General features: G+C 25.5%; 3 protein-coding genes and 1 pseudogene across 3 annotated transcripts; all 4 read left to right on the forward strand.

Annotated features, from left to right (window-relative positions):
• Positions 1 to 1,740: 1,740 nt before the first annotated feature.
• On the forward strand, positions 1,741 to 3,312 carry LOC114184896 (phenolic glucoside malonyltransferase 1 pseudogene; annotated as a pseudogene).
• A 3,915-nt stretch (positions 3,313 to 7,227) lies between these two features.
• On the forward strand, positions 7,228 to 8,557 carry LOC114182971 (isoflavone 7-O-methyltransferase-like). The gene is made up of 2 exons (XM_028069783.2): positions 7,228 to 8,001; positions 8,147 to 8,557. Exons 1-2 carry the CDS (start codon positions 7,228 to 7,230, stop codon positions 8,447 to 8,449), a joined length of 1,077 nt encoding a protein of 358 aa, XP_027925584.1. The 3' UTR covers positions 8,450 to 8,557.
• Positions 8,558 to 19,105: 10,548 nt separating this feature from the next.
• On the forward strand, positions 19,106 to 20,526 carry LOC114186248 (flavonoid 4'-O-methyltransferase-like). The gene is made up of 2 exons (XM_028074291.2): positions 19,106 to 19,898; positions 20,035 to 20,526. The coding sequence occupies exons 1-2, from the start codon at positions 19,128 to 19,130 to the stop codon at positions 20,335 to 20,337; spliced, it is 1,074 nt and encodes a 357-aa protein (XP_027930092.1). The 5' UTR covers positions 19,106 to 19,127; the 3' UTR covers positions 20,338 to 20,526.
• Positions 20,527 to 25,139: 4,613 nt separating this feature from the next.
• On the forward strand, positions 25,140 to 26,541 carry LOC114186064 (isoflavone 7-O-methyltransferase-like). Its single transcript, XM_028074067.2, has 2 exons — positions 25,140 to 25,954; positions 26,079 to 26,541. Exons 1-2 carry the CDS (start codon positions 25,181 to 25,183, stop codon positions 26,379 to 26,381), a joined length of 1,077 nt encoding a protein of 358 aa, XP_027929868.2. The 5' UTR covers positions 25,140 to 25,180; the 3' UTR covers positions 26,382 to 26,541.
• The last annotated feature ends 366 nt before the right edge of the window (positions 26,542 to 26,907 follow it).

Below are 26,907 nucleotides of genomic sequence, written 5' to 3' on the forward strand. Positions count from 1 at the left end.
AAATACAATTATGGAATAAAATTATAATATCAATAATAGCAATGATAAATTTATTGTGAATTAAGGAAGAGAATGCGAATGAACTCTTTGATCTTATTCAAAATTAAATATAATTATTATTAAAACAATTTGTGTCCCATAGTTAAAAAAATAAATTAATGTTAAAACTAATATTATAGATGAAAGTAATAAAATATAATAAATAATTTAAAAAAATATTAATTTAAAATTTATTGACTAATAACTAAAGAAATAATTAAAGATATATTAATAAAAAAAATTGAAGTCTTTTTTCTTAAACATAATTTTATAATTAATTTAATAGAGAAATATTAGTAGCAAAAAAGTTTTTGAGGCCTTCTTTTTCTAGAGATATAAAGCGAGTGCTTTATTTGCTTTATATGTGAGCCGACGTTGCTTCACCTATCAAAAGATTGAATTGAGATAAAACATATACTTCGTTATCTTAATGATACTACAAATCTAAGTTTATTTTATCCAAATAATATAAAATCAGATCTAATGGGTTATGTAGATGCATGTTGTTTATCATATTCTCATAATGTCACAATGGTTGATTACAAACGATATATTTGTTCACATGTGGTAGTATAATGATTCCATGATGACCTATGAAACAAACCATAACAATAATGTCGTCAAATCATGAAAATTTTTTAGCATTACATGACGTAAGTCGTGATTGTGTTTGATTAAGATCTGTAATTCAACATGTATGACAAACATGTGATCCATCATCGGAAAAGATGAAATCAACAACCATATAAAGCCAACTGATAATGCATTGTTAAATTGAAAAGACGATATATCCAAAAGATTAGTTCATGTGAAAATCTGACAGATCTATCTATAAAGTCTTTGTTAATGAGAACTTTTGAACAAATGATTCACAAGTTTGGACTTCGCTGTCTTAATGATGAGAGTTTATATGATTGGAAAAATATAATAAGTAATGAACAATATAATATTATATTATAAAATACAGAATATTGTACTTTTTCCCTTTACTAGACTTTTATTTCAAGATTTTTCTTAATAAGATTTTAAAAAGACACATTCACCGATCAATGGAGACCCAAGAGGAGGGTTATCAATTAATAGTCTTCGGTTGATTTAAAGTTACTCATATGATTCATTAATTTGCTACAATTAATCATGTTACACTTTGTATCTACAAATAAAACTTTTTATAACAACAATAAAACACAAAACAAACTTTTTCCATTCTCTCTTCTTTCTTTATTTTTTTCTCTTTATTATTAGCTTTATTTTAAGACATAAAACGATCAGACATAAAATAAATATTTTTTTTAGAAATAAATTTTTGTGTGGATCTCTAAGTAAGAATGTTTTTATACTAACGTAATTATTAATATATATATATATATATATATATATATATATATATATATATATATATATATTAATGAAGAGGATTTAAAAATAGATATTTAATTCATCTTAAAAGTTAATTTAAAATAAAATAAAAGACAACATTAAAGTAAGTCATCTCATTTATTATTCAATGTATATATGCATGCAGCAATCTCACCTTCCACCACCATATACAAGCTCGAGGATTTAAAAAATAGATATTAAAGATTTTTTTAGATCTATTATTTAATTCATCTTAAAAGTTAATTTAAAATAAAATAAAAGACAACATTAAAGTATGTTATCTCATTTATTATTCAATGTATATGTATGCAGCAATCTCACCTTCTACCATACAACCTCCATTCTGTCTTTTGTTCTCACATGACTTTGGCCTACGACTCCATGGAAATCTACGAGCAGTGCTTCATTTCTCCTTCTTCTGCATCTGCAACACACTTCTCTCTCCCATTAACCTTCTTTGATCTTATTTGGCTAAGGTTTCATCCAGTTGAGCGAATCTTCTTCTACCCTCTTCCCCTTCCTCACTCTAACCCTTCTTTTTTCTTTCACAAAGTGCTTCCAAATCTCAAAACTTCACTTTCTAGTACCCTTCAGCACTTCCCACCTTTAGCAGGAAAAATCATTTGGCCTTCTCATTCAGGCAAACCCTTCATCCAATTCAACCCTGGTGATGGCGTGTTATTGGTCCTAGCACAGTGCAACGATGACGCAAAATTCAATCACAGTTTGGACAATTCGCCCCGTGATGCCTCCGAATCGCGCTCTTTGGTACCGCACTTGGAATCATCAGATTCTCATGCCTCAGTTATGTCTTTGCAGATAACTTTTTTTCCAAACAAGGGCTTTTCCATAGGCATCAACTCTCACCATGCTGTTCTTGATGGAAAATCGTCAACCATGTTCATCAAGGCTTGGGCTTATGCATGTAAATCATGCGAAGATGAATCTTTGAACCCGGAGTTAGAGCCTTTATTTGATAGGGATTTGATCAAAGATCCAACTGGTCTTGAAACTGCGATCATCAATACCTGGGCCAAAATGGCATCCCAAATAGACCCTTCTGATACAAGCAACGGGCGAAGCTTAAGGATTATGTCACTACCAACCCAGGAAAACCTAGTTCGAGCCACGTTTGATCTGAAACGAGGAGATTTGGAGAAGATAAAGAAAAGGGTGTTATCGAAGTGGGAGTTAGTGGGGGAAGAAACAGTTTCAGGTTTTTCAAAACCAACCACTTTGTCTACCTTTGTTGCTTGTTGTGCTTATGTGTCTGTCTGCATCGCGAAAGCCACTCATGAAGCTCAAAATGGAGATAAATTTTGTCTAGCGTTCACTGCTGATTGCAGAGCTCGGTTAGAACCTCCAATTCCTGAGAATTACTTTGGAAATTGCGTGGCTTCACATATAGTGGATACAGAGCCACATGACTTTATAAAGGAGGATGGGGTGGTTGTTGTTGCCAAGAGGATTTGGAGTAAAACAAAAATGTTGGAGAAGGTTCTTACTGAAGGAATAGATACAGTGATTCCTAGGTTTGCAGCTATGTTAAGAAAGGGATTTAAGGGAATTGGTGTTTCAGGGTCCAATCGATTTGGTGTTTATGAAACTGATTTTGGTTGGGGAAAGCCAGCGAAGGTGGAAATAACATCCATAGATAGAGGTTTAACCATTGGTTTGGCAGAAACCAAAGAAGAGAAAGGTGGTGTTGAAGTTGGGCTAGCTCTGAACAAACATGTCATGGATCTGTTTCAAGAAATTTTTTATGAAGGGTTATGCATGGACTAAGGGAACTATAGGCGTCAATCCATATTATCATAATCAAATAATGGCGTTGTACTTTTCGTTTTTTACTCAAATTGATAATTTGTCATCGTTAAAAAATACTTTGTTAAATATCATTTTCTTATAAATAATATATATCAAATTGTTGTAAAAAAAAAAAATCCTAATATGAAATTACCATTGTCTATATTCATTTTCGCAGATAAAGATGTGGCAGCAAGTGATTGAAGACACTGTTGTGGGTGCATGGTAAGAAGTCAAAATAAATAAGAATTTGACTATTAAATTTTGATAACTTCTTCTTATAATATGATGTGTTATCTTTTAAGTAGTTTTGAAATATTAAAAATGAGAAAATGAAGAAATAGAAAACCACTTAAAAGATGTTACCTAAAAGTATAAGTCAAAGTTTTCAAAATTTAATAGTTAAAAAATTATTTTTCAATAAATAATTATTTATAACGAGATGTGAAAACCAACAAAATTCGCCGGCTGTGTGGTGTATTCATAATAATATATAAAAAAAATATACTAGTATCCTCTTTTATGTTTACTTTTCGTCTTTTAGTTTTATTTTTAATTATTATTTTAAAAATTAATTATTTTATAAATAATTTACTTTTATCTATTATTTTAAAAAATTCTTTTATTTTAACAGTTATTTTACAAATTTTTTTATACATATTTTATTTTATTTATTATTTTAAAATTAATTATTTTATTAATAGTTTATTTTTAATTGTTATTCTAAAAAAAAATTTAACAGTTATTTTATTTAATAATTATTTTAAAATTTTATTATATATTTAAAAAATAAATATTATAGATCTAAACTTAAATTTTTAGGAAAATTAAAAAAATGTAAACACATAAACACGATAATCTTATGTTTTCCTTAGTTTTGATAATATATATTCACTTTCACGATTATTAACACTAGATAAAATTAGTCTCGTATTCTAATTAGTTGGGGACTATCCAATATGTTATTTTTCTATTTTTTTTTATTTCTTACCACTCTAATTTATTGTAATAAATAGATAATTAAAGTTTTCTAGAAAGAAAAAATATATACATATAATAAATGCGACCAAAAAAAGTGTAGCAATGAATATATACATTAGTTAAAAGGAAGAATATGGAGAAAAAAGTTGTGGACTTATCATTCGTGCTAACAATTTGAAAAAATATGTTTTTAAAATTTTTCGTTAATTCACCAATTAATTTTATTAATTAAATTTAATATTCTAACTATGAATGGATCGTATTTATTTCACTCATTTAAAAATATTTTAAATTTATACAGTTGCAATTAATAATTAAATGATTAATTAATAAAGACATTTACTTTTATAATCAATAACTATATAATATGTATTAAAAAAATTTCGTTAATTCACCAATTAATTTAATTAATTAAATTTAATTTTGATTGTTTTTTATTCCATACGTTTTAAAAAATTTAAATTTATCAGTTGCAATTAAAAATTATATGATTAATTAATAAAGACATTTATTTTTATAATCAATAACTATATAATATGATTCTAAAAATTTTCGTTAATTCACCAATTCATTTTATTAATTAAATTTAATTTTCTAACTATGAATGGGTTATTTTTTATTTCATACATTTTAAAATCTTTAAAATTTATACAATTACAATTAATAATTATATGATTAGTTAATGAAGACATTTACTTTTATAATCAATAACTATATAATATGTTCCTAAAAATTTTCGTTAATTCAACAATTAATTTTATTAATTAAATTTAATTTTCTAATTATGAATGGGTTATTTTTTATGTCATATGTTTTAAAAAAAATTAAATTTAACAGTTGCAATTAGTAATTATATGATTAATTAATAAAGACATTTATTTTTATAATCAATAACTATATAATATGTTTCTAAAATTTTTCGTTGATTCACCAATTAATTTTATTAATTAATTTAATTTTAATGAGTTATTTTTAATTCCATACGTTTTAACAAATTTTAAATTTTAAATTTAACAGTTACAATTAATAATTATATGATTATTTAATAAAAACATTTATTTTTATAATCAATAACTATATAATATGCTTCTAAAATTTTTCGTTAATTGACCGATTAATTTTATTAATTAAATTAAAATGTCTAACTATGAATGAGTTGTTTTTTATTCCATACATTTTAAAATATTTTAAATTTATACAGTTACAATTAATAATTATATGATTAATTGATAAAGAAATTTATTTTTATAATCAATAACTATATATTATGTTTCTAAAAATTTCCGTTCATTCATCAATTCATTTTATTAATTAAATTTAATTTTCTAACTATGAATTGGTTGTTTTTTTTCCAAACGTTATAAAAACTTTCAAATTTAACAGTTGCATTTAATAATTATATAATTAATTAATAAAGACATTTATTTTTATAATCAATAACTATATAATATGTTAATTCTCCAATTAATTGTAAGAAGGGTTAAATATGTTTTTAATCCCTGAACTTTGTTCCAAATTGGGAATTTGTCCCTGTCTGAAACTTTCATATATCTTGCTCCCTAAAGTATAAAAATGAATGAATATAGTCCTTTTAACTCAATTATGTTTTTTTTTAGGTGTCGAACATAATTCTCAGTAGATATTGAACTAAGAATGTGTCAAAGAGGGTACAAAACTCCAATCAATACTAATATGAAAAGCATTCGACACCTCAAAGAAAGTTAACGTAATTGGGTTAAAAGGAGTATATTCATTCATTTCTAGAGTTTAGAGACCAAAATATGTCGAAGTTTCAGACAGAAAGGAACCCCAATTTTGGATCAAAGTTCGGAGACTAAAAACATACTTAACCCTTTTAGGAATTAAATTTAATTTTTTAACTTTGAATGGATTGTTTTTTATTCTATATGTTTTAAAATCTTTAAAATTTATACCGTTGCAATTAATATGCAATTAATAATTATATGATTAATTAATAAAGATATTTATTTTTAGGGAGCCAAAGCTTGAGACTAAAAACATACTTAACCCTTTTAAGAATTAAATTTAATTTTTTAACTTTGAATGGATTGTTTTTTATTCTATATGTTTTAAAATCTTTAAAATTTATACCGTTGCAATTAATATGCAATTAATAATTATATGATTAATTAATAAAGATATTTATTTTTATAATCAATTACCATGCAATATGTTTCTAAATTTTTTTATTAATTCACCAATTAATTTTATTAATTAAATTTAATTTTCTAATTATGAATGAGTTGTTTTTTATTCATATATTTTAAAATCTTTTAAATTTATACCGTTGCAATTAATAATTATATAATTAATTTTTAAAGATATTTATTAATGGATTGAATTTATTAATTATTTTAAATTTCTTTAATTATGAATGAAATTTTGATCGATGATTCGTTATTTTGAATAAATAAATATATTTTATTTTAAATTATTCCTTTAATTATTATAAATATTTATTATATTTTATTACTTTGACCTACAATGTCAAGTTTCAATATTAATTTATTTTTATAATTATGGTGAATATAATTATTTTAATCATAGTAATTATATGTAATTGAACAAAAGATTTGAAATTGTATTTTAAATTATTTCCTTAATAATTAGACAATAACTTTTGAATTTGTATTTATTAAAAATATTTATTATATTTTATTGCGTTCATTTACGATGTTGGTTTCAATCTTAATTTATTTTTGTAATTACGATGAACAATTATATTTTAGATAGGACAATTATATTTTGACAACTAAATTTTTGACAATTTTTTCTTGTAAGGTGACATCTCCTAATTTGTTTTGGAAGATAGAGAAATGAAAAAATGAAAAAATGAAAAATCACTTATAAAATGTCACATCAGATTGTGAGAGAAAGTTGTAAAAATTTAATTATTACAAAACAATTTTCCTTGTAAGATATATCATTTAGGTTTTTGAATCTATATATAAAGGGCGACAAATTATGAAAACCACACAAAAATATAGATTCAAATCAAATATGGGTTCAAATCATGGGTGTAGTGCAAATGAGATCTTTGAAGGTCAAATTCACTTGTACAAACACTTGTATGCCCATGTACTAGATTCAATGAGTCTTAAATGGATGATTGAGCTTGGCATACCAGACATAATCCACAACCATCATCAACCCATTACACTTCCAGAGTTGGCGTCCACTCTTCAAATTCCGCTAACTAAAGTTAGAGGTGTGCAGAGTCTCTTACGCTACCTGGCACATTGTGGATTCCTTCAGATTGTAAGAATCCATCACCACACAGAAGAAAAGGAAGCATATGCTCTAACTGCTGCATCACAGCTTCTTCTCAAAGGCAGTGACCTTAGTCTTGCGCCAATGGTAGAACTTTTAACGAAACCACATGCAGTACATGCATGGTCTCAATTGAAGAAGTGGACTTATGAGGATGATCTTACACTGTTTGATGTCTCCCTAGGATCAAATTTGTGGGACTTTCTTGGTAAAAACCCAGAAAATAACAAGTTGTTCAATGAGTCAATGGCTAGTGATTCTCAAATGATGAACTTGGCATTGAGAGGTTGCAATTGGGTGTTTGAAGGAGTGGAGTCCATTGTGGATGTCGGAGGTGGAACTGGAACCACAGCCAGGGCTATCTGTGATGCATTTCCAAATGTGAAGTGCACTGTGTTTGACCGTCCACAAGTTGTGGAGAACTTATCGGGAACCAACAATTTGAGATATGTTGGTGGTGACATGTTCGAATCTATTCCCAAGGCTGATGCAGTTTTACTCAAGGTAGGCATTTCTAAATAAATGTTTCCTTAACATCTTTCACCACAACAATTTTTTTTGTATATTAGAATACGAATTTACTATTTGATTCATGTTGTTAAAATTGGCATGAGGTATGTTATTAACAAATTTATAAATCTTTTTTTAGTTGATTTTGCATGATTGGAATGACAATGATGGTAAGAAGATATTAGAAAATTGCAAAGAAGCTATTTCTGATAAAGGCAAAAGAGGAAGAGTAATTTTGATAGAAACTGTGATAAATGAAGGCCAAGATGAGCACGGACTTACTGGACTAAAGCTCGCCATGGATGTGCGAATGACATGTCTTTTAAATGGAAAAGAAAGAAGTGAAGAAGAATGGAAGAAGCTGTTTATGGATGCAGGATTTCAGAGCTACAAAATATATCCTTTGACAGGATATTTGTCTTTGATTGAGATCTATCCTTGAATAATGAAGTTATAGTGATGCATTTAGTAGTTTCTTCCGTGATGTATGCATCAAATAAAGTTGCCGCGTTTACATTTCTAGTACCAATAAAAAGGAGAATTGATAGGAAACAAAACTCTAAAAATATGAAATTTCATAGAATATGTTAAAGTGTTTGTTGTATTAAACTTGTTGTTTGTGCTTCTACTAAATCCGTATTTAATGTTTCATTCAATTCATCGTAAAGCTAATGTTAATATTTCTTAGCTCTATATAAATTCGAGTGGTAAGAAATGAGAAATAAAAAATAAACAGAAAAGAAAATTATAAATAATATATGAAAATTACCCTAAACCCTAAAAAAAAACTCTTCTTAGTCTTAGTCTGACATGTGTTCCATTTAATGGTTATTATGTCATTTTATCATCCAAAACTATTATCCCATTGACCAAAATACCTCTACTATATTTTTTATTATGAAAATATGACTCATTAAATACCCTCACTACCTTTTTTATTTACAAAAATGTCAATGATTAAATATCTAACTATCTTTCTTGATTTACAAAAATGTCATTCAATAAATATCCTTACTACTTTTTTTAATTTACGAAAATGTAACTTATTAAATATTAACATTAACCACGATAATAATAATAATAAGAAAATAAGAAAATAATAGATTAAAAAATGTTTTTATGGATAAATTAGATTATTACCAAAACGTGAGTAGATATGGTATTGAAATAATGAATAGATGTGGTGGGTTGTGATAAAGCAAGGAGAATCCATTCTCCTTATTTTCACTAGTGTAAACATAGACGCTATCATAGTATCTGTGTATGTATTTTTTGAATTATATTAATAATTGATGATATTCTAATGTTATTAAGTTAATAAATAAAATAAAAGTATATTTATAAAAAATAACGTAAAATATATGGAGAAAATATGAGAAAAAATAACTGTTGATGAATGGTAAGAGAAAAAAAGAAGGAGATAATTAAATAATTTTATAAAAACTTATAAAAGTAATCGTTAATTTTTAAAAATTTAATAAATAATTAAATTATAAAAGGTAAAATTAAAATTATGAAATGTGAACACAAAAGAGAGAATCCCTTTTTTATATATAGTTATAGATGCATGTGTGTATTCTTTCGGTTGTCGTGATTTAACACAAGGCCAAACAAGTGCGCAAAATTAAGGGGAGAATCGATTCTCCTTATTAGCCAAATCAGTTATGAGATGAGTATAAGTGACGGGAATCAATTCCCTGCTTTTGAGAAGAGACTATAATCGATTATGTGATTCTGAAGTGAGAGACAATTGATTCACAAACCAGTTTAGCATATTTTTCACATAGAAGAATCGATTTCTTCGTCCTATAATCTATTTCCTACCATGATCTCGATCGATCTTTTGCATGTAACTCAAGGAATAGTATGGATACCTTAAGGTAATTGAATTTTTGATTACTAAATTTTGACAACTTTCTCTTACAATTTAAGTTACATTTTTTAAGTAATTTTTCATTTTTTTATTTTTTCATTCTCAATATTTAAAATTACTTGAAAAACACACATTATGTTATAAAAAGAAGGGTTAAATATATTTTGGGTCCCTTAACTTTCAATAAATTTTGGAATTAGTCTATTTTGAAACTTTGGACCAATTTAGTCCTTGATCTTTCGAAATACATGGATTTAGTCATTTTAATCAAATTTTGGTAGGTTTATTTGATGTTTCGTATGCATTTCAGGATTGTATTTGGATTGTTTATACTATTTGACACATTTTTACTTTAATGTTAAGTCAAATACTATTATGAAACGTACTTGAAATGTCAAATAAACTTAACAAAATTTGATTAAAAGGACTAAATCCACACATTTCAAAAAATGAAGAACTAAATTGGTCCAAAGTTTCGAAATAGACTAATTCCAAATTTTACTGAAAATTAAGGGACCAAAAATATATTTAACCCTAAAAAAAAATTGTCAAAATTTAATAATCAAAATATCATCCTCCGTAAGTTAATTGCATTTCGGCGACATTTGTAGTTTCATCTTACCGACGTGGCTTTCTCTTCACTTCTCCTTGCTTTTGAGGGTGAAGAGTGCAAATCACCGCTTACAACAAACACAACATTAAAGTTAATTTATGGTTTGAGAAAGAATGTCATTCTGTTGTTGTTCTCTCACAAAACTCATTTTGGTGATACGAAATAATTTTTTGGCCAACTAATAAAATTTATATTTTGGTGAGAAAATAATATCAAATTATTTTCTCACTAATTTATTTATCACAATTTTATGATAAAAAGTTACGAAAAAGTTATATAAATTTATAACTTTTTATTTATAATTTATATTTATTAGATAGTTTTTGAAAATTATAAATGATGTTTAAATAAAACAATATTATTTGAAATGAAAAATATTAATTAACTTATTTTACTAAAAGATTATTATATTTTATATTGTAATTTCTTTTATATATTAACTAGTATACTGACCTGTACGCACGGGACATATTTGTTTTATTTTGTATATTAAATAATAAAATAGTGAAAGTATTGTAATGAAATATTATGAAAATTAAGTTATATTATTATAAATGTTGTTATTCAAGTAATGAAATAGTAACTCTAAGTGATGCAATAATAATTTCAGTTTTAAATATAATAAATAGAATTGATATCACAATATAATATAGTTAATTGAGCGAACATTTTTTTACTTTTTTTTATTTTAAAATTTTTTAGAATAATAATATAATTGCTATTATATTTATTTAACCATTAAAAATACTAATATTAATATTAATATAAATTATAAATTATAAAAATTTAAAAGATTAAAACTCTATTTAACAAAAGTATTTAGTATAACAACAGTTTTTATAATTGGAAAAAGCACACTTATAATAATAACACCATTATGAATAGTAATAATAATAATAATAAAAATAATAATGATACCAATAATAATAATAATACTTATGCTATAAATATTAATATTAATATTAATGCTAACACTAAGGCTAATGTCAACTATAATAATTTATAATTATATACAAAGATATACATTAACAACAAACAAATAAAAATGACAAGTAATTGAAATTTGATCCCGTAATAAATTAATTTAAGATGTGTGTCTAACTATAATAATAATAATAATAATAATAACAATAATATCATTATAATAATATCTCGTAGTGATAAAAATAATAATAATACAATAACTACATATATAAAGATATATACATTTTTTGTGTCCTCTTTTGTTTATATAATTTTATCCTCTTAATTATTATTTTTTAAATTAAAATAATTATTCATAACAAAAATTATTTGTATATTTTATCATTTTAATAATTTTAGTAACTATTTTTATAATTCAAATAATTACACAAATATAAAAATAAAATGAACAACAAAACAAATAAAAAGTGCAAGTAATTGAGATATGATCCCGTAGTAAATAAATGTAAAATGAGTGTTTAACTATAATAATAATAATAATAATAATAATAATAATAATAGTAATAATAATAATAATAGATAATAATAACACTAAAATAATATTGTGTAATGATAAAAAATAATAATAATACAACTACATATATATAAAGAGATAAATAAATAAACAACAAAACAAATAAAAGGTTCAAGTAACTAAAAGATGATTCATAGATAGTAAGTAAAAGTAAAATATGTATGTGAACATAATAATAAAAACTATTATAATAATTATAGTTCTAATTAATAATAATAGTAATAATAATAATAATAATCTATAACAATATACAAAGAGAATTTTCTCTTTTGTATCCACATTTTAAATACCAATTTTACCCTTTAAAATATAATTATTTATAAAATTTTTGAAAATTGACCGTTACTTTTACAAACTTTTTTATAAAATCGTCTATCTCTGCTCTTCCCTTTTTCTCTATTTATCAACAGTTATTCTCACATCTTTTCTGATATATTTCACTTTATTTTTAATAAATATAATTTTTATTTTATATATTATAACTTAATAACATTATATTATCATCACTTACTATAATATCACGTATATTCAAAGAATGCGTACACACAGGCGCGACAACACCTATGTGTACACTAGTTATAATAATAATAGTAATATAATAATCGAAATAATTGTAGTTAATAATAATAATAATAATACTTATAGTTGGTAGTAATATTAATCATAATAATGATAGTTAATAATAATAATAATAATAATTAATTATTATTATTATAATTAGAGCTGATAATAATAATAGTAATAACTATAATTAGAGTTTTAATTGATAATAATAACAATAATATAAAAATAAAATAATAAATATCATGAAAATTAGGTTATATTGTTTTAAATATTATTATCAATGAAATGAATTTGTAAATCCAGTTTTAAATATAATAAATAAAATTAATATCACAATATGGTGTAGTTAATTGATTTTACAAAATAATTATAATAGTATATGACCCGTGCGTGTATGCACATTTTTTTATTTATTGCAAATATGTTTAGAATAATAATATAATTGTTATTATATTTATTTAACCATTAAAAGAATAATAATATAAATATAAATTATAAAAATTTTAAAAGATTAAAAATCTATTTAGCAAAATATTTAGTATAATAACATTTTTTATAATTAAAAAAAGCACTTATACTAATAACATCACTATGAATAGTAATAATATTAATAATAAAAATAATAATGATACTAATAATAACAAACAAATGATAATAATAATGATAATGTTTATGTTATAAATATTAATGGCAATGCAAATACCAAGTTAATGTTGACATACTAATAATCTACAATTACATATAAATATATATACAACAACAACCAAACAATTAAGAAGGACAACTAATTGATATATGATCTCGTAGTAAATTAAATAAGATGTGTGTCTAACTATTATAATAATAATAATAATAATAATAATAATAATGATAATAATATCATTATAATAATAATATCCTGTAGTGATAATAATAATAATACCATTATAATAATATCCCGTAGTGATAATAATAATAATAATAGTAATAATAATAATAATAATAATAATACACTAACTAAATATGTAAAGAGATACACATTTTTTATGTCCTTTTTTTTGTTTTTACATTTTTATCCTGTTAATTATTATTTATTAAATTTAAATAATTATTCATAATAAGAAATTATTTGTCAGTTTTATTATTCTACTAATTTTAGTAACTATTTTTTTTTCAATTCAAAAAATACCAAGACATAGAGATAAAATGAATATCCACGGGTACGAAAATGTACCCGCAGGTATCTGCAACGGTAGGTAACGAATATTAAAAATGGATATCCACAGGTACAAATATTTTTTATACTTGCATGTTAACAGGGTGGGTACGGATATCATAGTATCCGTACCGTGGATACCCGTACTCGCTAAACTTTAATTCATAAAAATACCCATATATATATATATATATATATATATATATATATTAGTAAAAAAATTCTGACCTAATTTTTTCTAAGCTACACATCTTGTCTTCTCTTCTGTCTTCATTCTTCCAACTTCAAGTATTGGTACATTGTCTTCTTTTAGGTACACCCCTTGACATTATTCTCTTTTCTTTCTTTAAAATTGGGCATATACATCAAACCCTATATAGACAGTGACATTTATAGTATGTTTGTTGTCAAATGATGGAATCAAAACAAAAATACTTAACACGTGGCAGTTGAGTTTTATTATTTGTTTATTTTGTTTATTTTTCAGGAATCAATCGGAGAAAGTGAGTTTATTGATAAAAGCACTAATTAACAAATTTTCATTGTGTTGAACGTCATTTATATTTATTTTTATAATTATTTGGACTTGTATGAACTTGAGTTTATTTGAACTTTATTTAAAATTTATGACAGTGATATATTTTATTTTATTTTATTTGAATTTATGATTAAATATTTGTTTCTTAAATAATTTTGTAAATATTCACGGTACCTGTGGATACATGTGGATATGAAAAAATAGACGGGTACCCGACGGATATGGGTACGAATACGGGACAGATATTTATCCAAGTAGGGTATGGGGGAATTACTACTCGTACCCTACCCGCCCTGTTGATATCCCTAAAAATGTGTATCTAACAATAATAATAAAAATAATAATAATAATAATAACTATTATAATAATTATAATTCTTAATAATAATAATAATATAATAATATTAGTACTATAATAATAGAAATAATTATAATTAATAATAATGATAATAATATTTATAGTTGATAGTAATAATGATTATTAATTATAGTTGATAATAATAACGCGTGACGAATCTTGACCAATAATTTTGGAGGAGCCAAAATAATTTATAGTAAAAATTTTTGAACTCATCAATAATTTATTCGGAATAAAAATCTCTAGTTATTTCTTTTTGAATGTAAATAACCATATTGCATTGAAGAAATTCCTCTTTCATCTTATTCCGAATTTTGTTTTGATAATCTTCGTCGTAGAAAATGAAACATTAAGAGTTAAATAAAATGAATTAGAAAATCATTCAAGTAAAATATCTTTAATTTGTTTGTTTTTGTCAAAGATTGACATAATTCAATAATGATCGACAAATCCTTCAAATTTGAATGGGTATGAATATCAACATTGAAATATTGAAGTGAAATTTTAAACTAATCATATATTTATCAATATACCTATTTTTTTTAAGTTTAAGACAAAAAAATAATTTATCATAATCTAATAAAAATTGAGATGTAATTACTAACAAAAATATATAATAATAATAATATTACATATTACAAATAAGAGTAATAACTTTACTACTAATAATGTTAATAATACTAATAGTAATAATATATAATAGTAACATATAATAATAATAATAATAATAACTATTATTATTATTATTATTATAATAATACTAATATTTGTTATAATTTTACTACTATCACTATAAATAATATTTATAATAATATTATTATTAATAATTAGAAATATTAATACTTATAAAAATAATACAAATAATAATATATTTATAATTAATATTATAGTTAAAATTATATAGTAAAAAACTTTGAACTCATCAATAATTTATTCGGAATAAAAATCTCCGGTTATTCTTTTTTGAATGTAAATAACCATATTGCATTTAAGAAATTCATCTTTCATCTTATTCCAATTTTTGTTTTGATAATCTTCGTTGTAGAAAATGAAACATTAAGAGTTAAATAAAATAAATCAGACAATTAATCAAGTAAAATATCTTTAATTTGTTTGTTTTTGTCAAAGATTGACATAATTCAACAATGGTCGACAAATCCTTCAAATTTGAATGGGTATGAACATCAACAATGAAATATTGAAGTAAAATTTTAAACTAATCATATATTTATCAATATACCTTTTTTTTTTTAAGTTTAAGACAAAAAAATAATTTATCATAATCTAATAAAAATTGAGATGTAATTACTAACAAAAATATATAATAATAATAATATCATATATTACAAATAAGAATAATAACTCTACTACTAATAATGTTAATAATACTAATAGTAATAATATATAATAATAACATATAATAATAATACTAATATTTGTTATAATTTTACTACTGTCATTATAAATAATATTATAATAATATTTTATTAATAATTAGAAATACTAATACTTATAAAAATAATACAAACATAATATTATTTATAATTAATATTATAGTTGAAATCATAAATAAATGAAAAAAATAAAAACAAATTTATTTTTGTAGGATTTGAACCCGGGTCCTTTTGTACCAGAGTTTTAAAATGACGAAAAAACTAATTTCGATGACACGTGTCAATAAAAGAAAATGGGTATTGTAGTAATTTTGGTGGTATCTTCTTCTCTTAATATGTAATAGATTTATTTATCAAATTGACAACATTAAATAAACTGTTAATAACACATTATAAAAAAAATAAATTTGTATGTAATTATTTTATTTATAAAATATGAAATATTGTATTTAATTTAATTATACACTTCAAAAAATATAATATTAATATTTTTATCGAATTATTTATACATTTTCATTATTTTAAGTTGGAAAAGAATAGAAATATGAAAGTAATTTTTTATATTACGTATAATTTTAATATATATTATCAAATCTTGATATATAGTGAATAATAATTCTAAAAATATAAAAATTATACGTTGATATTGCCATTTTTCTCCCATTTGTCGTAGTTCTCTTTCCCAGTTTTAGTTTTTTTTTTTCAACTATTTCCTTCTTTTCTCAAATCCTCTCTCAACTGCTCACACCAAATACCAAATATTAGTTGGGTACGGGTCACCACGGAACCATACTACTCCGATTCATCTTTTTTATTAGGTTATGATGTGTATTCCACTGGCACACATGCATGGTATCAGTGTCAACACCTTACCAGTTTGCAGAACCAACAATTCACTACCAACCACCTTTAAATCTAGTAGAAACTTTAACATCTTTTCTTATGTTCTGTAAACTGTTTTTTCTCACTGTTAGTTAATTGAAATACTAAAGACCAAGATAGAATTATAGTATTTCATAATGAGACAAACATGTCTTGAACATAACTTTTTTGTAAAGAAAATAAAAAAGGAAATGGATTTAGGTTGGGTTTTGGTTTTGATTCCTCCAATCTCATAGCACCTATGACTCCACTATACCCTTCTGTTTGGGGCGCCGAACTCTTAATTTATCTGTCAAGTTCATAAATTAGTCCCTGACCACCCTAGGGCACATCTCCCTCTATGAAATGTAGCCCATTGCTTCCTATAAGGACCTCACTTCAATTCTCATTGCCACCACCCAACACCAATCCGCAAGTGTTATTGATGTCTTTTTTATGTCAAACCTCACTGTAATATAAAAAATTAACCAACCCCTAATCAAAATCAATGTGCATTAGGAATGGCAACGGGCGGGGTAGAGACGAGTTTCGCTATCCCATACTTATCCATGTAGAAAAAATTCATCTCCATTTTCATACCCAAATTCAACAGGTATCGAACTTTTGTCTTATTCCCATCCCCACCAGATAACGGGTATAATCTCATACCGATATCCATACCCGTTTTCTTATACTTCAATATTAATTTTAATTAATTTTTATAAAACAATAAAAAATTACATAAAGGAAACAGAATATTATCAAATATTCAATTTTTGGATGATGATTCTTTGTTCCATATTAAATACTTTAAAATAAATTATAATTGTTTACATTTTAGATTAGAATACCAAATAAATTTTGATGAGCACTAAAATATTTATTAAATTTGCAAACATTAATGAAACCTTGTTGATAAAATTTAAAAATATTTTTAAAAAAATATTAAAGGAAAACAAATATTCAAATTAAAATACATTTTAAATGTTTGTTTACTTCAATTTTTTAAATTCTAATAAATCTCTTTCTTATACTAATAAAAGATATAATACATCACTTGATCAAAATGACGCAAAGAACAAATAATAAACATAATAATAAAATTTTGACATAGATCTTGTATGTTTTGAACTCCAATATTTATTGGATGGTGATAAAAAAATATTCATGACAATTACATTAAATTTTTATTGTAGTAAATAAAAGTTATTTATTTATAGTGAAAAAGTTACAGTATGATTGATAATAAGTTAGAAAATAAAAAAAAATAGATAAAATATATCGAAATAATATTCTATATGATGAAAATAAACAACAAATAAAAATATAAAAAAATTAACAAATGTGTCTTAAAAACAATTTGAGAGGCTATTGAAAAAAATCGTACAAAGAAAAATAAATGTATAATGAAGGGTATGATAAGATGAAAAATACCTTAGAGATCTAAGAAAAATTTTCAAATATTAACATATATACTCAATGGTTGAGAAATAACGAAAATTGTTTTAGCGAAACAAAAAAGTTCTTCAAATGAAACAAAAATGAATAATAGTAAGTAAATAATTTTTTTATTACTAGTAAATGAAATGTTTATGCTATTAAACAATTAAATTGAGAGTATTAAGCATTCTCATGTTAAAGGAAAATATATAATAAATAAAAATATTAAAAAATAATAGAAATAATCAAATGTGAGACATAATTTTTTTTAATTGATATACATCATTTTAACATAATTATGATAAGATGAAAAATATATTGGAGATGTGAATGAATTTCAAGACAAACCAAATAATTAGAATAAATAAAAAATAGAAAGTATATATATATATATATATATGGTTACTTAATTAATTAATATTTTAATAATTTAAATAGGGAGGGAGATGTGGCAGGACGGGTATTATGGCCGGGATATATACATCCCATACCCAATTGAAAAAGTCGGGGCTTCCCCATATCCATACCCAGTCAATACGGGGATTTCCCGTCAAAATGGGAACAGGTTCAGGCAATACCCACGGGGACAGGCTTATTTGTCATCTTTAATGTGCACTCATGACTTATTTTCTTTTTCAACTATTTCCCTCCGTCAAATATATTATATCCATATATTATTAAATTTTCAAATATATTATTTAGCTTTATGAATCTTTATATAAAGGGCGACAAAGTGTGAAACACCACACCACAATACAAATTCACATCAAACACATCAAATCACATCATGGGTCATCATGAGTGCAATGCAAATGAGATCTTTGAAGGTCAAGTTCACTTGTACAAACACTTGCATGACCATGCAGTAGATGGTATGAGTATTAAATGGATGATTGAGCTTGGCATACCTGACATAATGCACAACCATGATCAACCAATTACACTAATAGAGTTGGTATCCATTCTACAAATTCCACAAACTAAAGTTAGAGGTGTGAAAAGTCTCCTACGCTACCTGGCACACAATGGATTCCTTCAGATTGTAAGAGTCCATCACAACACAGAAGAAAAGGAAGCATATGCTCTATCTGCTGCATCACAACTTCTTGTCAAGGGCACTGATCTTAGTCTTGCGCCAATGGTAGAGCTTTTAATTAAGCCAAATGCAGCACATGTATGGTCTCACTTGAAGAAGTGGACTTATGAGGATGGTGTTACACTATTTGATGTCTCCCTAGGATCGAATATGTGGGAGTTTCTTAGTAAAAAGCCAAAATTTAACGAGTCGTTTAATGAGGCAATGGCTTGTGATTCTCAGATGATGAATGTGGCATTAAGAGGTTGCAATTGGGTGTTCGAAGGAATGGAGTCCATTGTGGATGTCGGTGGTGGAACTGGAACCACAGCCAAGGCTGTCTGTGATGCATTTACTAACGTGAAGTGCACTGTATTTGACCAGCCACATGTTGTGGAGAAGTTGTCGGGAACCAACAATTTGACATATGTTGGTGGCGACATGTTCAAATCTATTCCCAAGGCTGATGTAGTTCTACTTAAGGTAAACAAACGTTTCCTAAACTTCTTTCACTACTGCAAATTTCTTTTACAGATTAGAATACAAATTTACTATTCGATTCATGTTGTTAGGATTGGCATGATGTATGTTATTAACAAATTTATAAATATTTTTTTAGTTGATTTTGCATGATTGGAATGACAAGGATTGTAAGAAGATATTAGAAAATTGCAAAGAAGCTATTTCTGGTAAAGGCAAGAGAGGAAAAGTAATTTTGATAGAAACTGTGATAAATGAAGACCAAGATGAGCACGAACTTACTGGACTAAAGCTCGCCATGGATGTGCGAATGACATGTTTTTTAAATGGAAAAGAGAGAAGTGAAGAAGAATGGAAGAAAATGTTCGTTGAAGCAGGATTCCAGAACTACAAAATATCTCCTTTGACGGGATATTTGTCTCTTATTCAGATCTATCCTTGAATACTGAAGTTAGAATGATGCATTTGGTAGTTTCTTTCACACATGGATCAATCGAATAAGGTTGCAGCATTTAGTATTCTAGCATCAATAAAAAGGAGAATTGATAAGAAACAAGACTCAAAATATGAAATTTCATAGAATATGTTAAAGTGTTTGCTCTATTAAACATGTTGTTTGTGCTTCTACTAAATACATACTTAATGTTTTATTCAATTCATTTGGGTAAAGCTAAGTTGTTCTTGGATGAAGGTTTTTGTTTTCTTCTACTTTAATATTTCTTTCCAAATACTAAATTACAGTTAGATGGATAGATCAAGTTACTCTCTAATTAATAAATAATGAACATTGAGTAATATTATTATAGATAGTGATTGACATTCCAAGAGAAATATGCCTGTAATACTACCATATTATGCATATTGTTTTGAGATTGTCTAAAAAAAATTAATTTTACATTCTGATTGTTCTTGTATGACTAGTGCTCACGCAAAAGAATTTGCAAGACTTATTCTTGCACTACAAGAAAATACTTCATTAGTAACCAATTTTAGTAACCAAAAGTTGTTAGTCACTATAGTGACCAATTTAGATATCAATTTACAAAATTAAAAATTATTGGTTACTAAAATACTCACTATTATAAATAAAAAATTATAATTGGTCACTAAATTGGTCACTAATTAATTAGAGACCAATTTAGTAACTAAGTCATTTTGGTAGCTAAAACCTAGGTAACTAATTTTTAGTAACCAATTTTAACTCACCACGGGCTGGGTCAAAAAATGAGTGTCCCAAACCCGGCTCATATGAGATGACAATTACAGTAAAATCAAGTACCAATGTCTTTATCATGCTCACTACCAAATATTTGATAAATTGTTTTCAAGAAAATGTTCATACATGTCCAAGATAACAAGGCTAATACTAGGCAGTTTTTGTCATGGTATTCAACAAAACATAAATGAAAATACTGTACATTTTTATCATGCTAATTTAGAAAATTTTGTTCATAACATGGTTGTTTCAATCGTGCATCCTCCAATACTTTAACTCCCTTTGCCAATGTTCTAGTTTTTCTAGCTTTTCCAATTGAGATCTTGATTTGAAATTCTCTATAAATGAAATATGATATTTAGTTTGCAATTATGATAAATCAACAAGCTAATTAGGAGCTATCTGCACATACATATGTTTAACAACTTTTGCCAACACCAACATCAATTGTATGTGCAGTTCTCAAAGTACATGGTGTTCCACATGAACTACATGAAACAAAAGCTTCCCTGCATTGTTTAATGGTTTAGAAAAGGTAAAGCATTAAAGTTCAAATTTGACATCTGCTAAATAATTGAAAAAAGCATGATAAAATAAGAAAAATATTTCCCAACATGATGCACCAAGCTGACAAGATCCTTATTTAATCTATAATTATCTTTATTACATTCATCACAAATTAAAGTGATGAAAGTGAAAAGTAATAAACAACACAAAAATTAATCAACAATATAGTCTAGCTAATTTGGTTATCATGGTATCTATTTTCAATAAGTCGTGGGTTAAGTGAGTTCAAACCATTTTGACCCATAACCACAAAAAATCTTATTCTTTTTTAACTTGACACGACTTGAACCCGTGGTGAGCCAGATTGGCTCACAGGTTCCAACTCACTTTAACATGTCTATGCTTGAGTAATAATTGATTCTCTTTAGGCAAAAATCAATTCTCCATGGGTAAGAATCGATTCTCCATGGGCAAGAATAAATTCTTTGCTTTACTTTCTAATACAATGTCATACTTTTTGAATTTGCGATTCCTAGGATTTTTTTAGGGTAGTTGAAAATATGAGATATGTTGTGTAGAAGAACTTGTTTTTTTTTTAATTATTATTATTTATGTACTCTATAAACAGAGTAAGATATAACATAATATCAAATAGTTACAATAACTCAATCTTGATTTTCTAAATCTAAATAATACTCAGTATCTCGTCATGTTCACTGGAATAGATCTCAGTCTCTCAAGGGTTAAATATCTAATTATGATGATGTCAACCTCTCAACTCATCACGTGATAACACGGAGGCACATGACTATTTCAACCCCCTGGCCCTTAGCATGATCGGAAGCTTCCTCGATATCTCAACATGTCCCTTTACCACCACCGGCTAAATCAACATAACACCTTGACATGAGAGTTGAAATCACAACTAAAACTAGAATTAACACTTAAGCAAAATTAGATGGAAGATATAACCTCAAATAGTAATTTCCTTAATTATAAATAATGAAAAATCCAACATAGTATAAATAGGTAAGCACACAGGATAAAATAGTTATCTTTTTGAGAATAAACTCTAAATTAAACAAAATGTTGAAATGTCTTTATTTGTATCCAATTGAAAAGATCAAGATTGAGTCCTATACGAGATTAAACCTGAAGTCGAAAACGAGACGAAGATTAGGACTAATTTGAAAACAAAAAACAAATATCAAGACATTAGTATTTTATAGAGTGTATTCAACCTTACAATACATTCTCAAAAGCACCAATTTATCTTTTTAAACAAAATAACTTATATATCTCAATTTTTTTTACTTCTCCACTTTATTTCTTTCTCTCCATTTCTTCTTCTCTCACCCGCAACTTTATTAATTTTGAGGATATTTTACCAAAAGTTTTCCAAGCAGAGTAATGAGAGACCTAACTTTATTTAACATTTCACCAAAATATTATTAAAGGATAAAATTTAATATATGAAACGTCAATTTTCTAAAAGGGACCTAACTTTGTTTACTTTAAGAACACTTCACCAAAAGTTTTCAAAGGATTTAAAATTTATTGCATGAAAATTCAAATTTTCAAACATATTAATGAGGAACCTAACTTTATTTAGTTAAAGGACATTTCGCCAAAAATTTTGAAAAAAGGTTAAAAATTAATATATGAAAAGTCAATTTTCAAAACATATTGATGAGGGACTTAACTTTATTATTATAGTTTGTTAACTAAGTTTATTGAAATTTCTATTGTGAGCAAGATGATTACTGTAAAATAGAAAATTCAAAAAACGAACAAAATAAGAAATTAAATAAAATATGAATTCAAGTATAATAAGTTTTGTTTATAACAAATGACATTATTATTTTGACTTTGTTTTGTAAATAGAGATGAACGTTTTTTTAACTAAGCAAAGAGAGAAATTTTTGTACAGAGGTTCTTCTTTATATTTTTTGAAATAAATTTAATAAAATTTTAAATTTATTTAATTATTTAGTGGATTTAAAGGATAAAGTGAGTAAATTTGAAGATGAATTTTGTGAAAGTTATTGGATGATGTAAGTGATGTGATTGATTAATTTTATAATAAAAAATTTTATAATTACCTAACTACCCTTATGATAAAAATAAAATAAAATAATTTTTTAAACAAATTAAAAAATATTAAATTTTAATAATATTTTAATTATTATTAATTATTATATGCATATGTTAATAATAATTATATATTATTATTTTTTAATAATATTTTAATTATTATTCATATTTATGTATAATTTTTTTTATTATTAATTATTATATACATGTATTATTAATAATAATTATTATTTTATATATTCTTAATTATTAATTATTATATATTAATATATTAATCATTATATTTTTAAAAATATTTTTAGTATTATATATATCTATATATATTTATATATTAATAATAATAATTATTATTATTATATATAAAAATATATATCATTTATTATTATAATTTATTATATATATATATATATATATAATAAATTATGTTATATATATATAATAATAATAATAATAATTATTAATATATAATAATTAATATATAATAATTAATATAATATAATAATTGAAAACACACATGTAATTTTTTAAATCAATCAGATTCCTCGTATGTTGATGAAGTTATATATAAAAAAACCAGAAGTTGACGTAAACCAGCTATATTAGCTCATATCTTCTCTAATTTCCTGTGTATTGAATTTAATAGTTATTTAAGCACTATACTTTTTGCAACTAATCAATCTATCAGATAGTATCCATTTAAAATAATTCGTATGAAAGCCTATAATAAATACACTCACCCTAACATGACAATATTATATAAAACGATTAATTTTACTTTTACTCAATTCAATATTACTATAAAATAGATAAATTTTACCATAAAATAGAATTAAGTAAAATAAATACAGATTTCTTTTAAAAAAATATATTTTATGTTTAACTCATTTTATTTAATCTTACAAAATTGATCTGTAAAATAATTTATTTATTTATATATTGTAAATCTATCCATCTAATTCTCTCCACGACTTGTTATAATTTTTAGATAACTTCTTATACAATCTCGTATTTTTTTTTTTTAATTTTCTTGCATATTTTCGGTGTATACTTTTGTTCGCCAAACCAATGACTTTGAACTGTAACATATACGAAACCAAGTGGATTTTTTTTTTCTTAATTCCGTAAACTTCTCCACTTGTACATAAATTAATATTGTACATGTATAGACAGAGATAGATCTTTATAAACTGAATTGAGGGGCTTTCTAATTATTTTAACAAAACAAATTGACGGGGAATAGCACCTGAAACTCGTGGTATATTTTATTTCTGAAAACACATAGAGATGTTAAGAATTTAATGAAATAAAAAACGACGTCATAATTCTGAAAACAATCAATTCAACTTACCGTGGATTCAAATCTAAATAGACTAAAAGCGAAATTTACAAATTTAGGTTTTTGAATCTTTATATAAAGGACAACAAAGTCTGAAACACCACCACACAACATACAGATTCACATCAAATTATGGCTTCAAATAATGACCTTAAAGCAAGTGAGATGTTTGAAGGTCAACTTCACTTGTACAAACACTTGCATTCTTATGCATTAGATGGTATGAGTATTAGATGGATGATTGAGCTTGGCATACCTGACATAATCCACAACCATGATCAACCAATTACACTGACAGAGTTGGTATCCATTCTACAAATTCCGCCAACTAAAGTTAGAGCTGTGCACAGTCTCTTACGCTACCTGGCACACAGTGGATTTCTTGAGATTGTAAGAGACCATCACAACACAGAAGAAAAGGAAGCATATGCTCTAACTGCTGCATCACAGCTTCTTGTCAAAGACACTCACCTTAGTCTTGCTCCAATGGCAGAGCTTTTAATTAACCCAAGTGGAGGACTTGTATGGTCTCACTTGAAGAAGTGGACGTATGAGGATGATCTTACACTATTTGATGTCTCCCTAGGATCAAATGCATGGGGTTTTCTTGGTAAAAACCAAGAAAAAAACAACTTGTTTAATAAGGCAATGGCTAGTGATTCTCAAATGATGAACGTGGCATTAAGAGGTTGCAATTGGGTGTTTGAAGGAGTAGAGTCCATTGTTGATGTAGGTGGTGGAACTGGAACCACAGCCAAGGCTATCTCTGATGCATTTCCAAACGTGAAGTGCACCGTGTTAGACCGTCAACAAGTTGTGGAGAACTTGTCGGGAACCAACGATTTGAAATATGTTGGTGGTGACATGTTCGAATCTATTCCCAAGGCAGATGCGGTTCTACTCAAGGTAGGCATCTCTAAACGAATGTTTCCTAAACTTCTTTCACTACAACAACTTTTTCTTTTATAAATTAGAATACGAATTTACTATTGGATTCATGTTCTTAAAAAAATTGTAAATCTTTCTGTAGTGGGTTTTGCATAATTGGAGTGACAAGGATTGTAAGAAGATATTAGAAAATTGCAAAGAAGCTATTTCTGGTAAAGGCAAAAGAGGAAAAGTAATTGTGATAGAATCTGTGATAAACGAAGGCCAAGATGAGCATGGAATTACTGGCCTAAAGCTCCTCATGGATGTGAAAATGTCATGTCTTTTTAATGGGAAGGAAAGAAGTGAAGAAGAATGGAAGAAATTGTTCGTGGAAGCAGGATTCCAGAGCTACAAAATATCTCCTTTGACTGGACATTTGTCTCTTATTCAGATCTATCCTTGAATACTAAAGTTATGCTAATGCATTTCTTAAAAGCATGTTATGAAACAAACAAGGTCGCAATGCTTATTTTCCCGTTTCAATAAATGATTGGTAAAAAATGCGACCAGAATAAAAAAAAGAAGATTTGATAAGAAACAAGACTCAGAGATACAAAATCTGATGGAATGTGTCATAGTGTTTTGCTTTATTTATAAAGGACATGGACTATATTTTTCAAAAAATCACGTTTAGATCCAATCTAGATCTAAATGTATTGGATTTATAATTTAAATTAATTTTAAATAGATTAATTTTATTTTGAGTTTTTTTTTTTTTTAAATTGGATTAAATCTAAATTGAATTCATTTTGTCAATTAAGTTATATCCACGGATTGAGTTAACTCGAGTCGACTTTTGACTCAAACCGACTAGGATCGATTTTTCAGCTCGAACTGACTTGACTCAAGCTTTGACTTAGATCGACTTGGGTTTAAGTAGGTTGTTAGGAGTGGGTTTTAAGCCTAACTCAACCCCACAAAACCGATTT

This window comes from Vigna unguiculata, chromosome 5 (assembly GCF_037176805.1).
Source record: "Vigna unguiculata cultivar grain cowpea cultivar isolate G323 ecotype 2 chromosome 5, ASM3717680v1, whole genome shotgun sequence".
Classification (NCBI taxonomy): Eukaryota; Viridiplantae; Streptophyta; class Magnoliopsida; order Fabales; family Fabaceae; genus Vigna; species Vigna unguiculata.